Here is a 27,309-nt window from a genome sequence, read left to right as displayed (position 1 = left end):
CAAGCTTGGCCAGACTGTGAAAAGATCTGCCTACATTCTCAGACCGTCCTTCTGAGTTGGGCTGCCTTAGGGAAGAGCCTCTTAGGTTCTCAGTGACCCAGATAGCTGCTCCAGCCCCCAGGGGCGCTGCACACCTGAGGAACAGCTGCCCAATACCGCCAACCTCCTGCAAGAACCCCACAGCCTAAAAACACCAGAGCAAGCTCTGCCTGACCGAGTGAAATCTGCTACCATTGTGGTGTGGACCTCCCAGTCCTGTCTGCCCTCAGGAAGTCCTCCTTTGCTTCAAAGAAACCCCGTTAGCCCCATCAACACTCCAGAAAAGCCACACTGCCTCAAAAAAGACTGACCAACACCACCACCCCTCAGGAAACATTCACGGCAGTGACAAGGCAAACACTGCCTGATAACGGAGAGTACAACTCCCTCAGGAGAAAGAAAACAACAAGCAAGATGAAGAAGCAGAGAAACCACCCCCAGTCAAACCAACAGGAGAACTCACCTAAAACAGTCAACAATGAAACAGATCTCTGCAGTCTGACAGACCTGGAGTTCAAAAGAGAAATAGTGAAGATACTGAAGGAATTAAGAGAAGATATGAACAGTAATGCAGACACCCTCAGAAAGGAACTAGAAAATATAAGGAGGAGCCAAGAAAAACTAGAACATTCATTTGCAGAGATACAAACTGAACTAAGGGCAGTAAAAACCAGAATGAATAATGCAGAAGAACGAATCAGTGATATGGAAGATAGAATAATGGAAATCACCCAATCAGGTCAACAGACAGAAAACCGAATCAAAAAACAGGAAAGCAATATAAGAGACCTATGGGATAATATAAAGCAGGCCAATCTATGCATAATAGGAATTCCAGAAGGAGTAGAAAAATATAAGGGAATGGAAAATATATTTGAAGAAATTATCGCTGGAAACTTCCCAAATCTAAAGGATACTGGGTTCAAGATACAGGAAGCACAGAGGGCCCCAAACAAGTTGAACCCAAATAGACCCACACCAAGACACATCATAATAAAAATGGCAAAAGTTAGTGATAAAGAGAGGATCCTAAAGGCAGCAAGAGAAAAGCAGAATGTTACCTACAAGGGAACCCCCATAAGATTATCAGCTGATTTCTCTACAGAAACACTACAGGCCAGGAGGGAATGGCAAGAGATATTTAAAGTGCTAAAAGGAAAAAATATGCAACCTAGAATACTCTATCCAGCAAGAATATCATTTAAAATAGAAGGGGAAATAAAAATTTTTTCCAACAAACAAAAACTAAAAGAATACAGCAACACAAAACCCAGGTTAAAAGAAATACTGAAAGGCTTCCCTAAACCAAAAAGAAAGGAAGGAAAGGGAAGAAAAAAGAAAAAAAAAAGAAGAAGAAGAAGAGGAAGAACTAGGACTGAGGAAACCTCAATCAGAGAGCAGTCACTCAAATAAGCCAGCATACAGATTTAATCATGAACAGGCCTCAAACAAAATAAAATTAAAAAGAAAAAATAAAAAAGAGTCATCAAAACCATAAAATGTGGGCAAGGGATGTTAGGAAGTAAATAACCCTTTTTGTTTGTTTGTATGTTTCGCTTCTTAATTTTAATATAGTAATGAAGTGTTTGAACTTACAGGACCATCAGGCTAAAACACACAATTATGGGAAGGGGTTAGCATACTTCAAAAACAGGGCAACCACAAGCCAAAACCAAATATTGCATTTGCAAAAAATGAAAAAAAAAATACTCAAGCAGATAATAACAGGAGATCACCAACCAAAAAAAAAAGAAAGAAAGAAAGAAAGGAAGAATGGAGAACCATAGAATCAACTGGAACACGAGGTTCAAAATGGCAATAAATAATCATCTATCAATTATCACCTTAAATGTCAATGGACTGAATGCCCCAATCAAAAGACATAGAGTGGCTGAGGGGATAAAAAGGCAAAAACCTTCAATATGCTGCCTACAAGAAACTCACCTTAGGACAAAGGATGCATATAGATTGAAAGTGAAAGGGTGGGGAAAAATATTTCATGCCAATAGACATGACAGAAAAGCAGGAGTCGCAACACTCATATCAGACAAAATAGACTTTAAAACAAAAGACATAGAGAAAGACAAAGTAGGACACTACTTAATGATTAAGGGATCCATCCAAGGAGAGGATGTTACTATCATCAACATATATGCCCCAAATATAGGAGCACCCAGATACATACATCAAATATTAACAGACATAAAGGGAGATATTGATGAGAATACAATCATAGTAGGAGACCTTAATACCCCCCTCACATCAATGGACAGATCCTCTAGACAGAAAACCAATAAAGCAACAGAGATCCTAAAGGAAACAATAGAAAAGTTAGACTTCATTGATATCTTCAGGACACTACATCCAAAAAAAGCAGAATACACATTCTTCTCAAATGCTCATGGAACATTCTCAAGAATCGACCACATATTGGGACACAAAGCTAATCTCAATAAATTTAGGAGCATAGAAATTATCTCAAGTATCTTCTCTGACCACAATGCCATGAAATTAGAAACCAACCATGGGAAAAGGAAAGAGAAAAAACCTACTGCATGGAGACTAAACAACATGCTACTAAAAAACCAATGGGTCAATGAGGAAATCAAGAAGGAAATTAAAAACTACCTTGAAACAAATGATGATGAAGACACAACCTCTCAAAATCTATGGGATGCTGCGAAAGCAGTGCTCAGAGGGAAATTTACAGCAATACAGGCCTTTCTCAAAAAAGAAGAAAGATCCCAAATTGACAACTTAACCCTCCACCTAAATGAATTAGAAAAAGAAGAACAAAAAAGTCCTAAAGTCAGCAGAAGGAAGGAAATTATAAAGATCAAAGAAGAAATCAATAAAATAGAGACTCAAAAAACAATCAAGAAAATTAATAAAACCAAGAGCTGGTTCTTTGAAAAGGTAAACAAAATTGACAAACCCCTGGCCAGACTCACTAAAAAGAGGAGAGAAAGAATCCAAAGAACCAAAATTATAAATGAAAAAGGAGAAATCACAACGGATACAGCAGAAATACAAAAAACCATAAGAGAATACTATGAACAACTATACAGCAACAAGTTTGACAATCTGGAAGAAATGGACAATTTTCTAGACTCTTACAGCCTGCCAGAACTGAATCAAGTAGAAACAGACCAACTGAACAGACCGATCACTAGAAATGAAATTGAAGAGGTCATAAAATCACTCCCTACAAATAAAAGTCCAGGACCAGATGGCTTCACAGGTGAATTCTATCAAACATATAAAGAGGAATTGGTGCCCATCCTCCTGAAACTCTTTCAAAAGGTGGAAGAAGAAGGAATACTCCCAAAGACATTCTATGATGCCACCATCACCTTCATTCCAAAACCAGACAGAGATATCACCAAAAAAGAAAACTATCGCCCAATATCATTGATGAATATAGATGCAAAAATTCTCAACAAAAGCTTAGCCAACCGAATCCAACAACATATCAAAAAAATTATACACCATGACCAGGTTGGGTTCATCCCAGGTTCACAAGGATGGGTCAACATATGCAAATCAATCAGCATCATACACCACAGTAACAAAAAAAAAGTCAAAAATCATATGATATCTCAATAGACACAGAAAAAGCATTTGACAAAGTCCAACATCCATTCATGATCAAGACCCTCGCCAAAGTGGGTATAGAGGGAACATTCCTGAATATAATCAAAGCCATTTATGAGAAACCCACAGCAAATATAATCCTCAATGGGGAAAAACTGAAAGCCTTCTCACTCCAATCTGGAACAAGACAGGGATGCCCACTCTCACCACTGCTCTTCAACATCATTTTGGAAGTCCTAGCCACAGCAATTAGACAAACAAAAGAAAGAAAAGGCATCCATATAGGAAGAGAAGAGATCAAACTGTCCCTGTATGCAGATGACATGATACTATACATAGAAAACCCTAAGGACTCAACCCCAAAACTACTTGAACTGATTCATAAATTCAGCAAAGTAGCAGGATATAAGATTAACATTCAGAAGTCAGTGGCATTTCTGTATACCAGCAATGAAATATTAGAAAAGGAATACAAAAATACGATACCTTTTAAAATTGCACCTCACAAAATCAAATACCTTGGAATACACCTGACCAAGGAGGTAAAGGACCTATATGCCGAGAACTATAAAACTTTAATCAAAGAAATCAAAGAAGATGTAAAGAAATGGAAAGATATTCCATGCTCCTGCATTGGAAAAATCAATATTGTAAAAATGGTCATACTACCCAAAGCAATCTACAGATTCAATACAATCCCTATCAAATTACACATGACATTTTTCACAGAACTAGAACAAACAATCCAAACATTTATATGGAACAACAAAAGACCCAGAATCGCCAAAGCAATCCTGAGAAACAAAAACCAAGCAGGAGGCATAACTCTCCCAGACTTCAAGAAATACTACAAAGCCACAGTCATCAAAACAGTGTGGTACTGGTACCAGAACAGACAGACAGACCAATGGAACAGAATAGAGAACCCAGAAATAAACCCTGACACCTATGGTCAATTAATCTTTGACAAGGGAGGCAAGAACATAAAATGGGAAAAAGAAAGTCTATTCAGCAAGCATTGCCGGGAAACCTGGACAGCTGCATGCAAAGCAATGAAACTAGAACGCACCCTCACACCATGCACAAAAATAAACTCAAAATGGGTGAAAGACTTAAATATACGACAGGACACCATCAAACTCCTAGAAGAAAACATAGGCAAAACACTCTCTGACATCAACATCATGAATATTTTCTCAGGTCAGTCTCCCAAAGCAATAGAAATTAGAGCAAAAATAAACCCATGGGACCTCATCAAACTGAAAAGCTTTTGCACAGCCAAGGAAACCCAAAAGAAAACAAAAAGACAACTTTCAGAATGGGAGAAAATAGTTTCAAATGATGCTTAATCTCTAGAATATATAAACAACTTATACAACCCAACAGCAAAAAAAACAATCAATCAATGGAAAAATGGGCAAAAGACCTGAATAGACATTTCTCCAAAGAAGATATACAGATGGCCAGCAAACACATGAAAAAATGCTCAACATCACTGATTATAAGAGAAATGCAAATCAAAACTACCATGAGATACCACCTCACACCAGTCAGAATGGCCATCATTAATAAGTCCACAAATAACAAGTGCTGGAGGGGCTGTGAAGAAAAGAGAACCCTCCTGCACTGCTGGTGGAAATGTAAACTGGTACAGCCACTATGGAGAACAGTTTGGAGATACCTTAGAAATCTATACATAGAACTTCCATATGACCCCGCAATCCCACTCTTGGGCATCTATCCGGACAAAACTCTACTTAAAAGAGACACGTGCACCCGCATGTTCATTGCAGCAGTATTCACAATAGCCCAGACAGGGAAACAACCCAAATGTCCATCCACAGATGATTTTATTCGGAAGAGGTGGTATATATACACAATGGAATCCTACTCAGCCATAAAAAAGAATGACATAATGCCATTTGCAGCAACATGGATGAAACTAGAGAATCTCATCCTGAGTGAAATGAGCCAGAAAGACAAAGACAAATACCATATGATATCACTTATAACTGGAATCTAATATCCAGCACAAATGAACATCTCCTCAGAAAAGAAAATCATGGACTTGGAGAAAAGACCTGTGGCTGCCTGATGGGAGGGGGAGGGAGTGGGAGGGATAGGGAGCTTGGGCTTATCAGACACAACTGAGAATAGATTTACAAGGAGATCCTGCTGAATAGCATTGAGAACTTTGTCTAGATACTCATGTTGCAACAGAACAAAGGGTGGGGAAAAAAATGTAATTGTAATGTATACATGTAAGGATAATTTGATTCCCTTGCTGTACAGTGGGAAAATAAAAAAAAAAGAAATAAAAACAAAAATAAACCAATGGGACCTAAACAAACTTAAAAGCTTTTGCACAGCAAAGGAAACCATAAAAAAAAAAAAAAATACAACCTATGGAATGGGAGAAAATGATTGAAAATGATGCAACCAACAAGGGCTCAATCTCCAAAATACTCGACAACTTATCCAACTCAACAACTCAACAGGAGTTCTGGTCATGGCACAGCGGAAATGAATCTGACTAGCAACCATGAGGTTGCAGGTTCACTTCCTTCCTGACCTCACTCCGTGGGTTAAGGATTTGGTGCTGCCGTGAGCTGTGGTGTAGTTTGCAGATGTGGCTCGGATCCAGCATTGCTATGGCTGTGGTATAGGCTGACAGCTGTGGATCTGATTGGACCCTTAGCCTAGGAACCCCCATATGCCATGGGCGTGGTCTTAAAAAGCACAAACACAGGAGTTCCCGTCGTGGCACAGTGGTTAACAAATCTGACTAGGAACCAGGAGGTTGAGGGTTTGATCTGTGGCCTTGCTCAGTGGGTTAAGGATCCGGCGTTGCTGTGAGCTGTGGTGTAGTTTGCAGACAAGGCTCAGATTCTGCATTGCTGTCACTGTGGTGTAGGCTGGCAGTTACAGCTCCGATTGGACCCCTAGCCTGGGAACCTCCATATGCCGTGGGAGTGGCCCTAGAAAAGGCAAAAAGACAAAAAAAAAAAAAACCACACACACACACACACACAACAAACAAAAAAACTCAACAGCAAAAAACTAAACAACCCAAGTGAAAAACGTGCAAAAGACCTGAATAAACATTTCTCCAAAGAAGACATACAGATGGCCAGTAGGCACATGAAAAAATGCTAAAAATCACTAATTATTAGAGAAATATAAATCAAAACTACAATAAGGTACCTCTTAACACTGGTCAGAATGGCCATAATTGATAAGTCTACAAATAACAAAAGTGGGAGAGGGTGTGGAGAAAAGAGAACCCTCCTACACTGTTGGTGGGAATGTAAATTGGTACAACCACTATGGAAAACAGTATGGAAGCACTTCAGAAAACTAAATATAGAACTACCAGAGGATCCAGCAATTCCACTCCTGGTCACATATCCGGACAAAACTTTCCTTGAAAAAGACACATGCACCTGCATGTTCATTGCAGCACTACTCACAATAGCCAAGACATGGAAACAACCTAAAAGTCCATTAACAGATAATGGATTAAGAAGATGTGGTATATATACACAATGGAATACTACTCAGCCATAAAGAAGAACAAAATACTGCCATTTATAGCAACATGGATGGAACTAGAGACTCTCATACTGAGTGAAGTAAGTCTGAAAGAGAAAGACAAATACCATATGATATCACATATCTGGAATCTAATATACAGCACAAATGAACCTTTCCACAGAAAAGAAACTCATGGACTTGGAGAAAAGATTTGTTGTTGCCAAGGGGGAGGGGGAGGGAGTGGGATGAACTGGGAATTTGGGGTTAATAGATACAAACTATTGCATTTGGAATGGAGAAGCAATGAGATCCTGCTGTATAGTACTGGGAACTATATCTAGTCACTTATGATGGAGCATGATAATGTGAGAAAAAAGAATGTATATGTGTATGTGTGACTAGGTCACCTTGCTGTATAGTAGAAAATTGACAGAACACTGTAAACCAGCTATAATGGAAAAAAAATCATTTTTTTTAAATTAAAAATAAATTGTGCAATTTTATTTAAAAAAAATAAAAAAAAGATACATGCACCTGTATGTTCATTGCAACACTATTGACAATAGCCAAGACATGGAAACCAGCCAAATGTCCACTGACAGATGAATAGATTAAGAAGATGTGGTACATATATACAATGGAATATTACTCAGCCATAAAAGAACAAAATAATTTCATTTGCAGCAACATGGATGGAACTAGAAATTCTCATACTAAGTGAAGAAAGTCAGAAAAAGAAAGACAAACACCATGATATCACTTATGTGGAATCTAAAATATGGCACAGGAAGTTTCCATCATGGCTCAGCAGAAATGAATCTTATAACGATCCATGAGGCACATGTTTGATTCTCAGCCTGGCATTTTCAGATAATGGATCCAGCACTGCTGCAGCTGCAGCTTGGATTCAATCCCTGGCCTAGGAATTTCCGTATGCCTCAGTGGTGGCCATAAAAAACAAACAATAAAAGAAATAGGCATTCCTGTTGTGGCTCAGCAGTCATGAATCCAACTAGTATCTATGAGGTTTGGGGTTTGATCCCCAGCCTCATTCAGTGGATTAAGGATCTGGTGTTGCCATGAGCTGTGGTGTAAGTCACAGACGTGGCTCAGATCTAGCATCATGTGGCAAGAAAGAAAGACAAAAAAAAAAGAAAGAGAAAGACAAATACTATGTGATACCACTTATATATAGAATCAAATATATGGCACAAATGAACCTATCTACAGAAAAGAAACTAACTCATGAACATGGAGAACAGACGTGTGGTTGCCAAGGGGGAAGGGGAGGGAGTGGGATGCACTGGGAGTTTGGGGTTAATAGATGCAAACTATTGCATTTTGGGTGGATAAGCAATGAGATCCTGCTGTATAGCACAGGAAACTATATCTAAACACTGGGAACATGATGGAGGATAATATGAGAAAAAGAATGCATATATATGTATAACTGGGTCACTTTGCTGTACAGCAGAAATTGACAGAACATCATAAATCAACTATAATAAAAAATATTTTATTTATTTATTTAGTGTTTTTGCCATTTTCTTGGGCTGCTTTCATGGCATATGGAGGTTCCCAAGCTAGGGGTCGAATCGGAGGTGCAGCCACTGGCCTACACCAGAGCCACAGCAATATGGGATCCGAGCCACGTCTGCGACCTACACCACAGCTCATGGCAATGCCGGATCCTTAACCCACTGAGCAAGGCCAGGGATCGAACCCACAACCTCCTGGTTCCTAGTCAGATTCGTTAACCACTGTGCCACGACGGGAACTCCCCCAAAAAATTATTTTAAATTAAAGATACCTTAAGGGACATCTAGGACAACAGCAAGCATAATAATATTTGCATCATAGAGGTCCCAGTGAAGGAAGAGAGAAGGGGCCAGAAAAAATATTTGAATAAATAATGGATGAAAATTTCCCTAATCTGATGCATACTGCCAATACAGACTTAATAGACAATACTGAACTGTACAAGAGTTATTTATTTTTCCTTAATCTCAAAGCTTTTTAGTAATACAAAAAGCCATATTAACATTTTTTCATTAGAAAACAATGTGATGTACAAAACTTTGGATGAAAAGATATATATATCAAAGTCACTTAATTATTTGGTGGAAAATCCACCACTCCATCAATACCACTCAAAGTGTTTTAGACAATGATTAAAATCAAAGTAAAACAAACCAACAACAACAACAAAAAAAAACTTCCCTAATCTGAGGAAGGAAACAGATATCCAGGTCCAAGAAACCTAATGAGTTCCAAGTAAGAGGAACCCAAAGAGAACCTACACCAAGACATAATATAATTAATGTGGTAAAAAGTTAAGGGTAACGAAAAAATGAAAGCAACAAGAGAAAAACAACTTGTCATGTACAAGGAAAATCCCATAAGGTTTTCAGGAGATTTTACAGCCGAAAATTTACAGGCCAGAATAGACTGACATGACATACCTCAAGTGCTGAAAGAAAAGAATTTCCAACCAATTTTCTACCTGGCAAAGTAATCATTCAGAATTGAAGGAGAGATAAAAGTTCTCCAGATAAGCAACAGCTAAAGTCCATCACCACCAAACAAGCCTTACAAGAAAAGTTAAAAGGACTTCTTTAGGCTGAAAAGAAAAGGCAATGGTAAAAAAAAAAACATATGGAAGTAAAATTCTCACTGGAAAATGTAAATATATGTAAAAGGTAGTGGATAAGTCATTTACAAAAAGTTACAAACTATCATAAAGGGAAATTAAGAAAATAATCTCATTTACAATTGCATAAAAAAAATTAATGCAAAGTGGATTAAAGACTTGTATGTCAGAACTGAAACCATAAAATTACTACAAGAAAACATAGGTGGTAAGCTTCTTGACATTGGACTTAGTAATATTTTTGTGAATATGACTTCAAAGGCAAAAGAAACAAAAGATCTACCATATGATCTAGCTATTGCACTTCTGGGTATTTATCTGAAGAATACAATAATACTATTTCAGAAAGATATATATACCCCTATGTTCACTGCAACATCATACAATAGTCAAGACATAGGAAACAACCTAACTGTCCATCAATGGATGAATAGATAATGAAGATATAGTATTATCTATAAACAATAAAATACTATTCAGCCATAAAAAAGAAAGAAGTCTTGCTATTTGTGCCAACACGGATGAACTCCAAAAGTATTACACTAAGTGAAATAAGTCAGAATGGCAACTATAATTTTTCTCATGTGTGGAATCTAAAACAAACAAAAAACAAACATAGATTCAGAGAACAGATCAGTGGTTACCAAAAGGGTAGAGGGCTACTGGGGTGAAAAAAAGGGGTGAAGAGGGTCAATTGTATGGTCACTGGTGGTACTGAGGCTTTTGGGGGTGATCTCTTTACAGTGTACACAAATGTCAATTTCTAATGTCATACACCTGAAACACAATAAAACACACGTTTTTAGAAAAATCAATAACTTAATCTCAAGACAATCAGGATGTGGCAACTATGGCAGAGAAAAATTAAGTAATTTTTCATGGTCAGTGATTGCATAAATCCTTGGCAGAGCAAGGTTGGAAACCAGAATTTCTTCCTCCAAACAATAGGGTCAAGGCCACCTTCCCTGAAGCCATCACCTTTTGTATAGTCATTATGGATAGCAACAGAGGACCCAGGGGATCAGGCCCCCAAGTCCTGGCAGGACCTGCGAAGCAATGTCTCAGAGTTTGGATCCTGCCCCTTCCCCAGGACACAAGTTAGACACTACCACAGGGGCATGGTGGAGAACTGTGAGGCCCCTTAGTGAGCAAACACCCCACATCAAAAATAGAGAAGTAGAAAAATCAATAGGGGAGGGCATAAGTCCTACCAGGACAGGAGATCTAGGTCTCCTGATTTCTTTTCAACCTTGCACAAATTGGTTAAGAGCCAGTCTTTAGCATTAAAAGAACTGGTTGAAATTTCAGCTCTGTAATCTACTTACTGTGCAAACCTGGACAATCACAACACTTCTTGATACAACACAAAGATAGTCATCAAATCATAAGATAAGAGAACAAAAGAGGAAGAGAAGAAAAAAGACCTAAAAATAACAAACCCAAACAATTGAGAAAATGGCAATAACTACCTACGTGTCCATAGTTACACTGAATGTAAATGGACTAAATGCTTCAACCAAAAGACAAAGACAGTCTGAATGGATACAAAAATAAGACCCATATATATGCTGTCTAGAGGAGACCCAATTCAGATCTAAAGACACATACACACTGAAAGTGAGGGAATGGAAGAACACATTCCAAGAAAATGAAAATCAAAAGAAAGCCAGGGTGGTAATACTCATATCAGACAAAACAGACTTTCAAGAGACAAAGAAGGACACTAAATAATGATCAAAGGATCAATCCAAGAAATTATAACAATTGTAAATATATACATAAACCCAATATAGGAGCACCACAATAAATAAGGCAATTACTAATAGTCATGAAAGAAGTCAACAGTAATACAATAATTGTGGGGGAATTTAACACCCCCAATTACATCAAAGGACAGATCATCCAGACAGAAAATCAATGAGGAAACACAGACCTTAACACATTAGACCAGGTAGACTTAATTGATATTTACAGAACATTCCATCCAAAAGGATTCTTCTCAAGTGCACATAGAACATTCCATCCAAAAAATTCTTCTCGAAGTTTCCACTGTGGCAGACTGGGCTAAGAATCCAACTGCAGGAGTTCCTGCTGTGGTGCAATGGGAGTGGTAGCATCTCTCCAGTACCAGGATGCAGGTTTGATCCCTGGCATGGCACAGTGGGTTAAAAGATCTGGTGTTGCCACAGCCACAGCTGCGGTGTAGGTCACAAGTATGGCTCAGATCTGATCCCTGACCTAAGAACTCCATATGCCATGGGAAAGCCAACAAACAAAAAAACAAAAAAACAAAAAAACAGGAATCCAACCACAGTGGCTCAGGTCACTATAGAGGCACAGGTTCAAACACCAGCCCAGCACAGTGGCTTAAGGATCCAGTGTTGCTGCAACTGTGGGATAGGTCACAGCTGCAGGTGAGATTCAATCCCTGGCCTAGAAACTTCCACATGCCATAGGTGCAGCCAAAAAAAAAAAAAAAAAAAGGATTCTTCTCAAGTGAACATTGAACATTCTCCAGGACAGGTCACATACTGGGCCATAGACCATGAAATTTAAGCATCTTTTCTGATCACAATGCTATGAGATTAGAAATCAATAAGAAAAAACAACAACAACAACAAACAATTGGAAGCTAAACAAAATGCTGCTAAACAACCAACGGAACACTGAAGAAGTTAAGAAGGAAAAATTAAAAAATGCATGGACAGGAGTTCCTGTTGTGGCACAGCAGAAACGAATCCGACTAGGAACCATGAGGTTGCGGGCTCGATCCCTGTCCTCCCTCAGTGGGTTAAGGATCCAACGTTGCTGTGAGCTGTGGTATAGGTTGCAGACATGGCTCTGATCTGACGTTCCTATGGCTGTGGTGTAGGCCGGCAGCTACAGCTCTGATTAGACCCCTAGCCAGCAACCTCCATATGCTGCGGGTATGGCCCTAAAAAGACAAAAGACAAAAAAAATAAATAAAATAAAAATGCACAGACCAATGAAAATGAAAACACAATGACCCAAAACCTATGGGATGCAGAAAAGCAGTTCTAAGAGGGAAGTTTATAGCAACACAAGCTTACCTCAGGAAAAAAAGAAAATTTTCAAATAAACAACCTAATCTTATACCTAAAGCAAGTAAAGAAAGATGAACAAAACCCAAACTTGGTAGAAGGAAAGAAATCATAAAGATCAGAACAGAAAGAAATAAAATAGAGATGAAGAAAACAATAGAGAAAATCAATGAAACCTTTGCAAAGATCAACAAAATTGATAAACCTTTAGCCAGTATCATCAAGAAAAAAAGGGAGAGGACTCAAATCAAAAAAATTAGAAATGAAAAAGGAGAAACTACAACTGATACTACAGAAATGCAAAGGATCATAACAGACTACTACAAGCAACTATATGCCAATAAAATGGACAATGTAGACGAAATGGAAAAATTCATACAAAGGTACAACTTTCCAAGACTGAACCAGGAAGAAATAGAAAATATGAATAGACTGATCACAAGTACTGAAATTGAAACTGTGGTTTAAAAACTTCCAAAAAACAGAAGTCCAGAACCAGATGGCTTAGCAGGCAAAATGTATCAAACACTCAGAGAAGAATTAACATCAATTTTTCTGAAGGTTTTCCTAAAAGTTGCAGAAGGAACACTCCCAAGCTCATTCTCTAAAGCCACCATGACCCTGATACCAAAACCAGACAAAGGTACCACAAAGAAGAAAATTACACACCAGTATCACCAATGAACATACATGCAAAAATCCTCAACAAGGAGTTCCTGTCGTGGCTCATCGGAAACGAATCTGACTAGTATCCGTGAGGACACAGGTTCAATCCCTGGCCTCGCTCAGGGGGTTAAGGATCCGGCATTGCTGTGAGCTGCGACGTACGTCGAAGACATGACTTGGATCTGGCATTGCTGTGGCTGTGGTGTAAGCCAGCATCTACAGCTCTGTTTCAACCCTAGCCTGGGAACTTCCATATGCCGTGGGTGTGGCCCTAAAAACCAAAAACAAACTAACAAAAAGCAACTAAAAATAGAACTATCACATGATCCAGCAATCCAACTCCTGTGAATATACCCAGAGAAAACCATAATGCAAAAAGATATCTGTACCCCAATGTTCACTGTAGCACTATTTACAATAGCCAAGGCATGGAAGCAAATTAAATGCCCAATGACCGAGGAATGGATAAAGATGTAGTACATATATTCAATGGAATATTACTCTGCCATAAAAAAGAATGAAGTGATGCCATTTGCTGCAACATGGATGGACCAAGAAACTATCATACTAAGTGAAGTTAGTCACAGAGTGAAAGACAAACATTATATGATACCTATGTGGAAGATTATATGTGGAATCTTAAAAAAGGGATACAAATGAACTTATTTGCAGAACAGAAACAGACTCACAGACTTTGAAAAACTTATGGTTACCATAGGGGACAGGTATGGGGGTGGGGGGCAGGATGGACAGGGGCTTTGGGATTGGCATATGCACGCGGAGTATATGGAACGATTGGCCAACAGGGACCTGCTGTATAGCACAGAGAGCTCTACCCGACAGTCTGTGATAATCTATGTGGGAAAAGAATCTGAGAGAGAATGGATGTGTGTACACTTATGACTGGGTCACTTTGTTGTACAGTAAGAAGTATCGCAGCCTGGTAAATTAAATATACTTAAATAAAACTTGAAACAAATAATATGAGAGGAAACAGCCAAAAAAATAAAAATAAAAAAGTTCTAAATTCATTAGAAGTGGTTGTGAATATCTCACTAGGTTTTCCAGCCCACTTCTACTATAACTATGTCTCCCTAGCAGCCCCTCAACCCCAGGATGGAAGCTGCAAGGGCAGGGCACTGGTACAGTTTTGTTTTCTGTGGTTTGGGCTTCCTACTGTGCCCCAGTGCCGAGATCACTGCCGACATTCAAAAATGAATACTGGCATTCCCGCTGTGGCACAACAGGATCAGCGGCATCTCTGCAGACCCAGGACACAGGTTCCATCCCCAGCCCAGCACAGTGGATTAAAGGATCTGGTGGTGCTGCAGCTGCCACATAGGTCACAACCACAGCTCAGCTCTGACCCATGGCCTGGGAACGCCACATGCCATAGGGCAGCCAAAAAAGAAAAAATAAATGAAAAATCAAACAAGCAAGTAAATAAATATTGATGAGTAACCAAACCAGCACATTCTGTTCTATCCAAACCTCACATGCTCACCCTTAAATATCTCACCAGCTGTACAACGCCAAAGAATGGGAAATCCTCCTATTAAGCATTACTCCTGGGAATTAAGAAATTCTCTCATGGGGAACCAAGAAAACAGTAAAAAATCACAAAGTTGCAAATGCTTGGGGCTTTACAGTTAACCAAGACTTTTCCTTCATACCCTGTGAGTTAAAGGAAGGGAAGCTTAGAAGAGAAGCAAGTCAGCATCATACCTCCAGGATTTGAACCCAGGTCGCATCTGTGCATTACTTTACGAGAGTGAAAGCATGTGCGTTTGACCAGGACCAGGCTCTGAGAGGTGAGCCAAGGAGGTAGGGAAAGAAGGGAAGACAGAGGCTGGGGAGCTGGCACTCACTAGGCTGCCCAGCCAGCCTCGAGCTAAGCTCTCTACCCAACTTCCCCCCTCCCTGCCTCACCCCCACTTAGTCTCCCAGGGAGGCCTCGGTGCCCAGCAGCATCACAGCCACCAGAGGGAAGCAGGAAGACATGCAAGTGGAGGCAGTGAGCTCAACCAGTGGATAGCTGGGAGCTGAGAGCCTGCCAAGCAGCGCCTTTAGGGTCCAATGGCCCAGCCCCTCTAGGGGAGGAGAAAGGGGCTGGGCCACCCATGAGAGGCCTACCTCGGCAGTTAGTGCGGCTGGGCCAGGCCTGCTACGCAGACTCAGGACTCAGGACGAGGTAAGTCAGGGGCCGGAGAGGGACTGGACACTCCTAAGTTCACTCCTAAAGCCTCTGAGAGCTACTTGCTTTCATTCCACACTTGTTTCCTATGTGCTACTTGTGATCCACGCCCTGTGCTAAGTAAGCATCAGAGCCATGACATCCTGGCCCTCTTGGAGTTTGAGTAGGGAGAGACAGCAATAAACAAAAACATAATAAAGGAGCAAATGACCTTGTATGTTACGATCAGCGAAAAAGAAAAAGCAGAGCAGATTGAAGAGGATTGGGAATGCTGGGGGAAGGGGCTTGGGATTTGAAAGAGGATGGTCAGCTAAGCCTCACTGAGAAGGTGACAGTGATCAAGGACTTGCAGAGGGAGTGAGGCAGCCATGAGGACATCCAGGGAAAGAGTGTTCCCCGCAGAGGACAGAGCCTGGCTGAGGCCCTGCGCTGAGGGAGTGACGCCTAAATGTTGGAGCACAGCCAAGAGGCAGCAGCAGTTGGAGCATAGGGTGGAAGAGGCGGGGAGAAGTGGGGCAGGGAAAGAGGAGACAAGTTAGCCGGCCTTGCCAGGATCCAAGGGGCAGAGGAGGGGGCTTCTTGAATGTGCCGTGCCAGGCCCTTTGTCAGCACCCCAAGGCCCTGCCACCCACTTAGGGCTGTCTGTATAGAGGCCTGCTATGAATCCCATTTGCCACATGTGGCTGCATGACCTTACAAAGTTTCCTCCCTTCCCAAGGCTCCTGTCCTCTCTAAAAACTAGTTATAATAGCAGTAGTGTATCTGCAGGGTTGTAGTGAAGAAGAATAGGAATCACAGCAGGGGCTGCCCACAGGAAAGAGTCACAGCCTACCTCTTCGTGTTAGGCTCCAGGCCACTCTGATAGCACCCAGCGGGTTCTGCGGGGGGTGGGGTGGGGGCACTGCCATCAGAAGACTCCTTAGAGTCTTCTGAGATGACTCTGAGGGCTGCGGGCTGATTACGAACACAAAGGAGACAGCAGGGGCAAAGGGCAGGAGACAGCAGGGGCAAAGGCAGGAGGAGAGGGAGGAGGCATGGGTGCGGGGAGTGGACAGATACAGGGCAAGGGGCATGTGGGGTGAGAGGTAGCGGATAGCAGAAGGCGTGGACTCTCTTTCCCAGTGGCCACCAAGGACCAGACTCCCAGCTGGGAGGTAAACACCGTGACCACAGTTAAAGAGCTCAGCCCAGCAGGTGAGAGGTGGTAGGGGCCTGGGTGGTAGCCAAGTGAATGGAAGGAACAAATCAATATGAGAGCCTCAGGAAGTAGAACAAACAGTACCTAGTGTTTGCCTTGCTGTAGGGGAACAGGGGCTTCTAAAAAGCTGAGGGTTTGCTGTGAAAGATGCAGGGTCCACCAAGGCCCTGGGGGACACCCAGGCTCCAGGGAGGGGAGTGGCGTGGAATCACAGGCAAGGGGCAAACTTCTTCCCTTCAGCTCCACAGTACCCCTCAAGGCTCACAGAAATGGGCCAGAAGAACCTGGAACTTAGGGAAATGGGATCCCAGGTCCCCCAGTGAGCCCCTAGGTGGGGCTGGAGCACAGACAGAGCACATGTTCTGCAGTGGGACCCCCAGCCAACACCTGCCAGCCAGCTCCAGCTGTGCAATAACAGGCCATGCACTTAACCTCCCTAAGATGAATTTTCTTCACATGCGACCCTCATCAATTTTGTGAGGACTTATCCGAGCAATGCTTCGTGACGCAAGCTGGGGTGGCAGAACATGAGTCCTGCTATCAGACCTTGTCCAAATCTTGGCTAAAACATACCGAACTCCTGTTTATTGAGCAATTACTGCATAGGATCATGGGCAGTGCCTGGTACACAGCAAATGTTCACAGGGAGGAGTGTCTGGGTGAGGTGGCATCAAGCACTGAAGGGAAGTTGCTCCTCCACAAAGGAGACCTTAGCTGCACTCAGCCCTGGGCAGTTCCTCCCACATAGGGATCCACAGCACAGCCCAAGGCTCAGAGCAGCCAGACCACAAGTATCTCTTCTTAGACACCAGGAAGACCCGGGCTAGAATGGACCGTCCGGCATACCAAATGTCACTGGGGGACACCTGGAGCAGGAAAGTGCACCCTGACATAGAGGGTGAGAGATGCATGCCGTCCTTCAATGTGGAACAGCTCACCAACATCCTTGATGGAGGTGCCCAGAACACTGCACTCCGGAGGAAAGTTGGTAAGAGGAGGCTTTGTGCTTACATGCTTTTTTTTTGGAAGAGTCCTTCAATAGCAGTCCACTTTCAAATAACTAACTCTGCTCTCACAATTCCACTGTTAGAGATTCACTCCTTTGGATAGTGATGGCATCTTTAATATATCAATACTCCCTGAGCCCATTTGAGGGACAGAAAAGTCCTAGGTAGCAGAAGACCTGGATGCTGGTCCTTATTCTTTCACTGCATAGCTTTGTAAACTTGGGCAAGTCACTTTGCCACTTTCTCTGCACCTCATTCACTGCATCTGTAAAAGTGACAGTAAGGTCTGACTTCCTTTCCACGTCCATGAAGCAAGTGGATGGAAAGATTTGAAGGTACCAGGAACCTCCCCCAGGACTCTAAACCTTCTATTCTCTGTTTCTGGCAGAAAGCATCATCCACAGTGACCCAGAGCTTAGCCTGGAGGATAATTATTTCATGACCCAGAATGAACGTTATGAAGCCGCCTTTAAGAAGACATTCCACATCCAGATGTTGGCACAGCGCCTAGGCTGGTCACAAGACAGTCACGAATTACATTATGCTCAAAGGTTCTCACACCCAGGGAAACCCTGCCAGAGAGGACTTCACCTGGGATCCCCCAGAAGCTAGGAGCTTCTAGCTACCCCCTAGCCTAGGAGCTGTTTTCCCCAACAAAGATACCACTTGTTGGGAAACCAGGAGAGCGGGCACCCCACCCTACCAACCTAAGTGTACCTGGGCCTCTGTCTCCAGTGGGCTCTCCTACCACTGAGTCTCTCCCCCACAGAAGTCTTTCTGGAGATCTGGCCTTAGGTATACACAAAGTCTTCCAGAAAACCCTCAGGAGCCTGGGATCAGAGGAACAGATTGCCAAGTGGGACCCGCTCTGCGCCAAGTTCCAGATCCTTGGAACATATGCCCAGACAGAACTGGGGCACGGTGAGCAGGGGCTGCTGCAAGTAGTGTACAGGTTGTGCACTACACAACTCCACAGGGCCCATTCATATCATGGCAACCATGGATTTATACAGTTAATATGAAGATGTTACAGCAGGTGGCAGTTAAGGGTTATGAGGAAGCCGGGGGGTGTTTTTCTAATTTATAGGGATATATTGTATGAGCCGGTGGTGGGGCAAGTCAATGGTGGGGTGATCCCTTGTCATAGGTTGGCCATGTGTCCCCTCTTCCCCCACAGCCCACCAGTGAAAGGAAAGAAACCGCCTGTGAAGATAGCAGGGAGCTACCCCTACTCCACACTGGGCTGGTGCCTGGGAGCCCTGGGCTCACTGAGACACTGCTCCTCCCATGAGATTCCCACCCTGGCCCAACCTCTAACTCCCATCCTTGATTCCCAGGGACCTATCTTCAGGGCCTGGAGACTGAAGCCACCTACGATGCAGCCACCCAGGAGTTTGTGGTCCACAGCCCCACAATAACTGCCATTAAATGGTGGCCTGGGGACCGTGAGTATCCATTCATCCCCCAGCCCCATCTGCCATCAAGAAGGACAAAGCTGGCCTGCACGACAGCCCTGAACTTGAGGTCCAACAGACCTCTGTTTCAGTCCCTGTTCTAGGCTGGTAACCTTGGGCGAGTCAATTCATCTTCCTGAGCCCCAGGTTCTTACTGGGTAAAAGAGGTGGGATGTGAAGAATTTCATCAGTGAGTGAACTTTGAAATAGCTGGCGAAACAGACCCAAACCTTGGGGGCTGATGGTCAAGGCCTCTCTCACACACTGCCACCCCCAACGCATACACACTCAGCCTAGTCCTAGGCACTTCCCACAACCCCAGCTCCTCTCACCTCTCAGATTAATGATTACGTTTGCCACCAGCCAGTGCACAGAGTACAGTCACTGAGAAAAACATCCCTCCCTTCCTCTGCTCCAGACACCCATAAGGGCTCAAGCCCTGCCCCCAGCTCCAATCAGGCCACTGATGCCACATCACCCTCTGTGGCCACTAGGTGGAGGTCACACTGCTTCGCAGAGCCTCAGTGATTTGCCAAACCCCCAGGAGAGGGGTTCTACCAGGGCTCTCTTCCTCTGATTTAAAAATACACCACTGAGGACACATCTGTGGCACTTAGGAACACATTAGGTGAACACTTATATGGAAAAAAAAAAAAATACAGAGTTCCCATCTTGTGGCTCAGCAGAAACGAATCTGACTAGAATTCATGAGGATGTGGGTTCAATCCCTGGCCTCACTCAGTGGGTCCGGGATCCTGCCTTGCTATGAGCTGTGGTGCAAGTCGCAGACACAGCTGGATTTGGTGTTGCCGTGAGTGGTATAGGTACAGATGCAGCTCAGGTCAGGCATTGCTGTGGCTATGGCTGTGGTGTAGGCCAGCATCTACGGCTCCAACTGGACCCCTAGTCTGGGAACCTCCATATACCGTGGGTGTGGCCCTAAAAAAGCAAAAAAAAAAAAAAAAAAGCCAACAAATGTGAGGAGTCCAACAGAAGCAGAAAGAGACAGGAAGGTTAGACACAAGCAGAGGGGGAGAAAGATTAAAAGAAGGGGGAAGAAGTAGAGAGACAGAAGTGAGAGAAGTAAGGAGTTCACGTCGTGTCTTAGTGGTTAATGAATCCCACTAGGAACCATGAGGGTTCGATGGCTGGCCTCGCTGAGTGGATTAAGGATCTGGCGTTGCTGTGAGCTGTGGTGTAGGTTGCAAACTCGGCTCAGATCTTGTGTTGCTGTAGCTGTGGTGTAGGTTGCAAACTCGGCTCAGATCTTGTGTTGCTGTAGCTGTGGTGTAGGGCTCCAATTAGACCCCTAGCCTGGGAACCTCCATATGCTGTGGGTGTGGCCCTAGAAAAGACAAAAAAAAAAAAAAGGTGAGAGAAGAGAGCAATGTGGGAGTGGGAGAGGGGGAATCTATGACCGCTGACAAACCCACAGAGAAAAGACACCGGCCTTGAAACCAGGCAGGGCTCAAATCAGGGCTCCGCCCCTCCAGGCCAGTGACCTTGAGCACATCACTGGATTCTCCGAGTCTCAGTTTCCTTATCCAGAAAATGGGACTTTGGCATACCTGCCCTGCAAAAACTAGAAAGCATGAACACTGGGGCTGTACCACCTGGATTCTGGCAGATGCTAGTTATCTGTATTCATTATGATTAGGTTGATGGCAGAGTAAGTCATTAACAGGTCCCAGAGGTGCCCATCTGCTGGATTGGAGCAGCGATGCACACATCTCCCTGTGATGTGGGAACCCATGTTCTGACCACAGATCCTGACACACGTACCCCAGCATCTTTGATGTAAAAATCCTGTCTCCTTGATTCCAAAGAAAATTACTCAAGAGCACACACTTCAGTCAGAAGATTACAGCAGAACTAAGTTTTTTAAAAATGCCAGTCTTTCCCAGATGGCTCCACCAGGGGTGTTTTCTTTAAAATCCATAGCCTTTGTCAAGCTTTTTTTTGCCCGTGAAAGAAAGAGCCACCAGAGTGCGTGGAGGGCTCTGGTCCCTTCAAGATCTCCCTAAGCCTCCCTGAGCCTCGCTACCCCCATGGGAGGGAGCGTTGGAGGGTGGTTGGTACACAAACCTGACATTTAGGGGAGTTCCCATCTTAGCTCAGAGGCTAACGAACCCAACTAGCATCCATGAGGACGCGGGTTCAATCCCTGGCCTCGCTAGTAGGTTAAAGATCTGGCATTGCTTTGGCTGTAGTGTAGGTTGGCACAAACAGCTCCAATCAGACCCCTAGCCTGGGAACCTCCATATGCCCTGGGTACAGCCCTAAACACAATAAATAAAAAATAAACAAACCTGACATTTAGACAGAACCCACTGTACCTCCAGCCATCTACTGTCCATAAATCCCTCCAATGCAGAGCATTCCAGAGCAAGACACTCACATGAAAACTCTTTGGATGGTTCCAGTTACTTCCAGGGAGGAGTCAGGGCATATGAAGCAAAGGGTAACCTGACTGAGCATCCTTTAACTGCCCAGGATGCCACTCCCTCCACTGCCTGGCACCCCTACACCAATCCAGTCCTCAAATTCTGAGCATTCTGGTCCCTCTTGCCTTGCACAGCCCATCCTGTGTGGCTCCCTGGAAAACATCGCTTGCCCTCCAGGCCCCTTGCGCTTCCTCACCCTGACCCACACCCAGATCAAACAAAGCACCATTCCAGGCTCATGGAGTGTCCTCCCCACAGACTGGTCTTGATGGGGAGGGCTAGCCTGCCTACTCTGTACATGCGGGATTACACTGGGCCTCTCACCTCTCTGCCCTCAGTGGGACGGTCAGCCACCCATGCTCTGGTCCAGGCCCAGCTCATCTGCTCAGGAGCCCGGAAGGGCATGCATGCCTTCATTGTGCCCATCAGGAGCCTTGAGGACCACAGCCCTCTGCCAGGTAACTCATGCTACTTCCTCTAGGACCCCTGCCAGGAGACCCTACCAGGTCACCTTGCCCTGCGGCCCCAGGGGGCGATGGGAGAAACTGAGGGATGTCTCCCTTAGACAGGGAGGGGACCAGATGGACAGATTTGGCTGGTTGTCTGTAAGTTTCAGCACTTGACCTCAGCTTAGTCACCTGCAAACAGGTGCAATAACCCCAATGTCACAGGTCACTATGAGGATCAGATGAGCGAGAACATGGGTGTGTGGTTCCTAACACACAGCAAGACCTTGATTGATGGATGTTTCCACCTCCATCTCTTCTTAGGAATCACTGTTGGAGACATTGGGCCCAAGATGGACTTTGACCACGTGGATAATGGTTTCCTGAAACTGGACCACGTGCGGGTTCCCAGGGAGAACATGCTGAGTCGCTTTGCACAGGTGAGGGTTTTGGGGAGGTGGCAAGCCTGCACTGCCTAGAGAAGGGACAGAGGCCCCCCCCACAGGCTGCTGCTGGTTCTGGGCTTCCTCTACAGATCTGAGTTTGGAGCACCCTCCCCAGAGAGGCTCTGGTGTCCCCTGAACCTGAGTAAAACCCCAGCTTAGGAGCTGTGTGATCTTGGGCAAGTCACTTGGCCTCTCTGAATCTCAGGGTCCTCATGGGTAAATGCTCACCTCATGGAGTGGCAGAGCAATCATGAGGCAGAGTGGCAAGGCAATCCTGAGGAGAAGAGAGATAGGCTGAGGGTGACATGGATATTTGCCTACAGGACAGCCTGGACACAACTAATCACTGAACAGACACCGGCCAAGTGCTGGAGGACGTTCTGGAGGTCCCCAACTTGCCAGGCATTACCATGACAATGTGGACTGTGGGGAGGTCCAGGGTATCCCAGGAGAGGAGCTGTGAACCAAGGCACTTGGGCAGTGGGTACTTAGCAACAAGCACAGCACTGTTCCTGTTTTAACAGTCATTGTGGCCACACCAGCACATTCTGGTTGGCAAGTGGCTGTGCCTCCTCCGAGTAAGCATGTGAGGGCTATGGTACCTGCAGGGCCTGAAGGATCTCAGTCCTGGGCATGAGGCAGGCTGGGGAGCCCTGGCTCAGCCCACTGCCTGTCCTTGGTCCACCAGGTCTTGCCAGATGGCACCTACATCAAGCTCGGGACAGAAAAGAGCAACTACTTCAGCATGGTGGTGGTGCGAGTGGAGGTGCTGATGGTCGAGGTGCTACCACTGCTGCAGAAGGCTTGTATCATCGCCATCCGCTACTCGGTCATTCGCCGCCAATGCCAGCTCCGGCCCAGGCAAGGGGTGCCCAGAGGATGCACCACAGCCAGGATTACCTCAGTCTCACAGTGCCCACCCCCCCCAACACCAATCCTCTTTCAGAGTGGGGTACTGGGAGCATGTGCTACGCAACCCCCGCCCCGACACACATTCACCTGGACCCGGCCCATAGTACCTGTGGGGTCTCAATCTGGCTCCTTCACATCCTGGCTGGAGGCCCAATCTATGTCTGTCAGTGTCTGCCCCATCAGGCTCCTGTGTCTTTGGCCCTATACCACCAGATCTGACTTGGTCTGTCTGGCCAAATCCAACTGGGTCCAGTATGTAACTGGCTGAGTGTATCAGGGTTGGCTGGGTGCCAAGCTGTGGGTGAATGTGGCTCCCAAAGTTGTTCTGCCAGGTGTGAGGGATTGTGTCTGGAAAAGCCCAGCTGTCACCCCAGACTATACATGGCTTAAGTTGGTTCTGTCTGGTTGTGACTGTCAGCATCTGACCGTGGTATGTCCACGTCTGGATCCACCTCACTGTATGTGACTATGTCTGGCTAGTACTCTGTCCACTCCATGGCACCAAAGGGCCGACTGTACCCTCTGTTTTAATGTGTGTACGTGTACACATGCGCGTATGTGCACACACACACAGTTGTCAGATTTAGCCAATAAAAATACAGGACTGCCAGTTACATTTCAATTTTAGGTAAACAAATAATTTTTAGTATAAATATGTCCCAAATGGGCACACAGCCAGGATGCGGCAAAACAGGGTCTGGACATATGGTGCCACAGTGTGAGCACAGGGACAGAGAGTAGACCTGGACACGGCATAACCGACTGCTCTGGCGCTGCAGAGAAAAGCTTCAACCTGGCAGTTCTTGTTTTTTTCCTTTTAGGGCCACACCCACAGCATATGGAAGTTCCCAGGCTAGGGGTCTAATCGGAGCTGCAGCTGCCACCTACACCACAGCTCGCGGCAACACTGGACCCTTAACCCACTGAGCAAGGCCAGGCATTGAACCCACATCCTCATGGACACTATGTGGGGTTCTTAACCTGCTGAGCCACAACAGAACTCCCAACCTGGCAGTTCTTGCCCCAACTCTGTTGTGTGACCCTGGGCAAGTCCTCTGCCCTCTTCAGGCCTCAGTTTTCTCACTTGTAAAAGGAAGCGTGAGAGCAAAAGGACTGGAAGCTGAGAACATCTGGTCCAAGAGTCTGGTGGTGTTTCACAAGATGGGCTCAAGGATCCAGAGTCTAATGCAAAATGGACTGAGGGTCTAATACCAGGCAGACTTGGTGCCACCTCAGCTCTGCCACTTGCTAGCTGTGGGAGCTTAGACTGGCCACCCTATGTCTTTGTCCCTCAGCTTCCTCATCTACAAAATGGGCATGACGAGGGTGGTGTGAGGGCTGAAATGCAGAGAAGTGTGCCAGGGGCCCTCAGCCCAGGACCCTTACCTGACAAACCCAAGGCACCTTTGGCCAACCTAGCTTCAGAGTCCCAGGCTGAGGGAGTCTTCTCTAGGGGTCAATTGCTAAGCAGAACATACTGCCGATGATGTCCTACTTGGTAGCCATGTTTTCTGGGTTGCAAAAGTGTCCCAAGGATGGTTATAATAGTACCTGTCCAGGTGAGGGGCTGCTGGCCCAGAGGAGAGACCCCCCCCCGCAGGTTTCTCCCCATCATCCATGGGAGGCTCCAGCACATTCAGGCTCTATTTCAGCCCACAAATAGTTACCACAAGCCCCACATGCCGAACAGAGTCTCGGGCACTGAGGACACGGCTAAGGACAAGGCAGGCACGATCCCTACCTCATAATTCAAGCGAACCCATGTTCACATCCTCACAGTTACTAGTTAGGCTCCATCTATTTCCCAGTACACAGCACATGAAGGTCAAGGTTCAAATCATCAGGGGTACAGGGTCACAACCCCTCACCCCAAAACCTTGAGACCAGATATGCTAGAAATCAAAATTTTCCAGATTTTAGCAGGCTGATACAGTACACACTATCCTTTTGTAAACCTCCACAAGGGGTAGCACCCATAAGCAAACGTATCAGTATTTCTACAGTGAAATGTGTGGATATTCATGTTACATGGAATTTTAAGATTACACTAGCTTCATGTCAGTCCAGGTCAAGTTTCACAATGAGTTATAAAAAACTGTCAGTTTTTAAGGCTTTTTATGGCAAGGCAGATGTGGCAGGTAGCAATCTTTCTCTCTCTCTTTTTTTTTTTTTTTTTTTTTTAATTTTTAGGGCCACAGTGGTGGCATATGGAAGTTCCCAGGCGAGGGGTCCAATCAGAGCTACAGACGCTGGCCAATGCCACAGCCACAGCAACATTGGATCCTTAACCCACTGTGCGGGACCAAGGATCAAACCTGCATCCCCATGGATACTAGTCGGGTTCGTTACTACTGAGCCATGACGGGAACTCCGGAAGCAGTCTTCTACATCTTCTGCTTTTCTTTGCCTCAGCAATCCAGAAGCCAAAATCCTGGACTACCAGACGCAGCAGCAAAAACTCTTCCCTCAGCTGGCCATGGCCTATGCATTCCATTTCGTGGCAAAGAGCCTCCAGGCATTCTTGCATCGCTCCTACAGTTCCATTTTGGGCCGAGACTTCAGCCTTCTGCCTGAGGTACCTGCTGTCCAAGGGGGCAGGAGCTGGGAACATGGCTGAAATTGTCCTCCTCCTCGGAGGCAGTCCTGGTCCTGCCCCCATGGGCTCTTTTCACTTTCCTCCTCCCCAGACTTCCAACCTCCCAGCACCCTGCCCCCAGGCTGCCCTGGGAACTGTACCCTGACATATACATCCACCCCCATCTGGCCCCCAGGAAGATCCAAACACGTTAGAAGAAATAATCACACATAGAGTGTAGAACGCAAGCACACAATCCCTGGTGTGTCTCTGAAACCCGAAAAGCTCTGAAAACCCAAAGCTGTTTAGAACTCATCTGGTGGCATAGTTTGACCTGAATTAACCTCATTTATCCCACTGAGTGTAAATATATTTTGCAGCAGAAATATTAATATGCTAGATTGCCAAGGCTAGCCTGCACTCCTCTAGGGGTAGTATACATAATCTACCTTAAGTGCCCTGCTTTATCTTTCTAAAATTCAAAAATATTCTGATTCCAAAACACATTTGGCCCCGAGGTTCTCAGATCAAGCACTATGGCTATACAAGTACACTAAGACAGAGGCTGTCTAGGCCTGCGCTTGCTAAGCATTACTTCTTAAGCCTTCCAACTGTACAGCAGGCACCATTTGTACACCCACTTTACAAATGAGGAAAGTGAAGCACAGAGAGGTCAAGACATATGACCTTCCTCCCCAGGACTTGAACATCTGAAAGATGGGTAAGGGCTTTAAAGAACTAAAAACTCAAACCAGGTCTGCTGCCCAGCAGTCCCTCCTACAACCCAGAACAGTGGGTTGATGGTGGACCTACAATCCTCTCAGGCCAGCTCTCCAAGGCCTCTGCTTGTCAGCAAAACCCATAGCTCCTGGATGAGGGTAAGGCCAATCCCGGAAGCACTCTCTTCCCACAGCCCTGGAGACACTGGCCTGGACAGTTTTGTTTTGTGCTCACTGCCCCGACAGTGACACTGCCTCTTTGTAGGGCCCTAGATGAGTCACATAACCTGAGTCTCAGTCTTCTCATTTATAATAAAGTTGTGAGCTCAGGAAATAGTTCTGACCTCACAGAGCTGTGCTCAGCACACA

General features: G+C 44.7%; 1 protein-coding gene across 3 annotated transcripts in view; it reads left to right on the top strand.

Moving 5' to 3' along the window:
• Positions 1-15,417: 15,417 nt before the first annotated feature.
• The window catches only part of ACOX2 (acyl-CoA oxidase 2), a 33,079-nt gene continuing 21,187 nt past the window's right edge, over positions 15,418-27,309 (top strand). The window contains exons 1-9 of one of the 3 annotated variants that reach the window (XM_047778208.1): positions 15,418-15,736; positions 17,743-17,925; positions 18,333-18,495; positions 18,714-18,865; positions 19,282-19,389; positions 22,181-22,300; positions 22,613-22,728; positions 23,423-23,595; positions 26,059-26,221. In XM_047778208.1, the coding sequence (XP_047634164.1) occupies positions 17,766-17,925; positions 18,333-18,495; positions 18,714-18,865; positions 19,282-19,389; positions 22,181-22,300; positions 22,613-22,728; positions 23,423-23,595; positions 26,059-26,221 (1,155 nt within the window). In that variant the 5' untranslated portion in view covers positions 15,418-15,736; positions 17,743-17,765. The remainder of the gene's footprint in view (positions 15,737-17,742; positions 17,926-18,332; positions 18,496-18,713; positions 18,866-19,281; positions 19,390-22,180; positions 22,301-22,612; positions 22,729-23,422; positions 23,596-26,058; positions 26,222-27,309) is intronic. The other 2 variants (XM_047778215.1, XM_047778224.1) reach the window with 2 other exon arrangements.

Source organism: Phacochoerus africanus, chromosome 1, assembly GCF_016906955.1.
Source record: "Phacochoerus africanus isolate WHEZ1 chromosome 1, ROS_Pafr_v1, whole genome shotgun sequence".
NCBI lineage: Eukaryota > Metazoa > Chordata > Mammalia > Artiodactyla > Suidae > Phacochoerus > Phacochoerus africanus.
The sequence above is the reverse complement of the archived record's forward strand: the minus strand, read 5'-3'. Positions and strand labels throughout refer to the sequence as shown.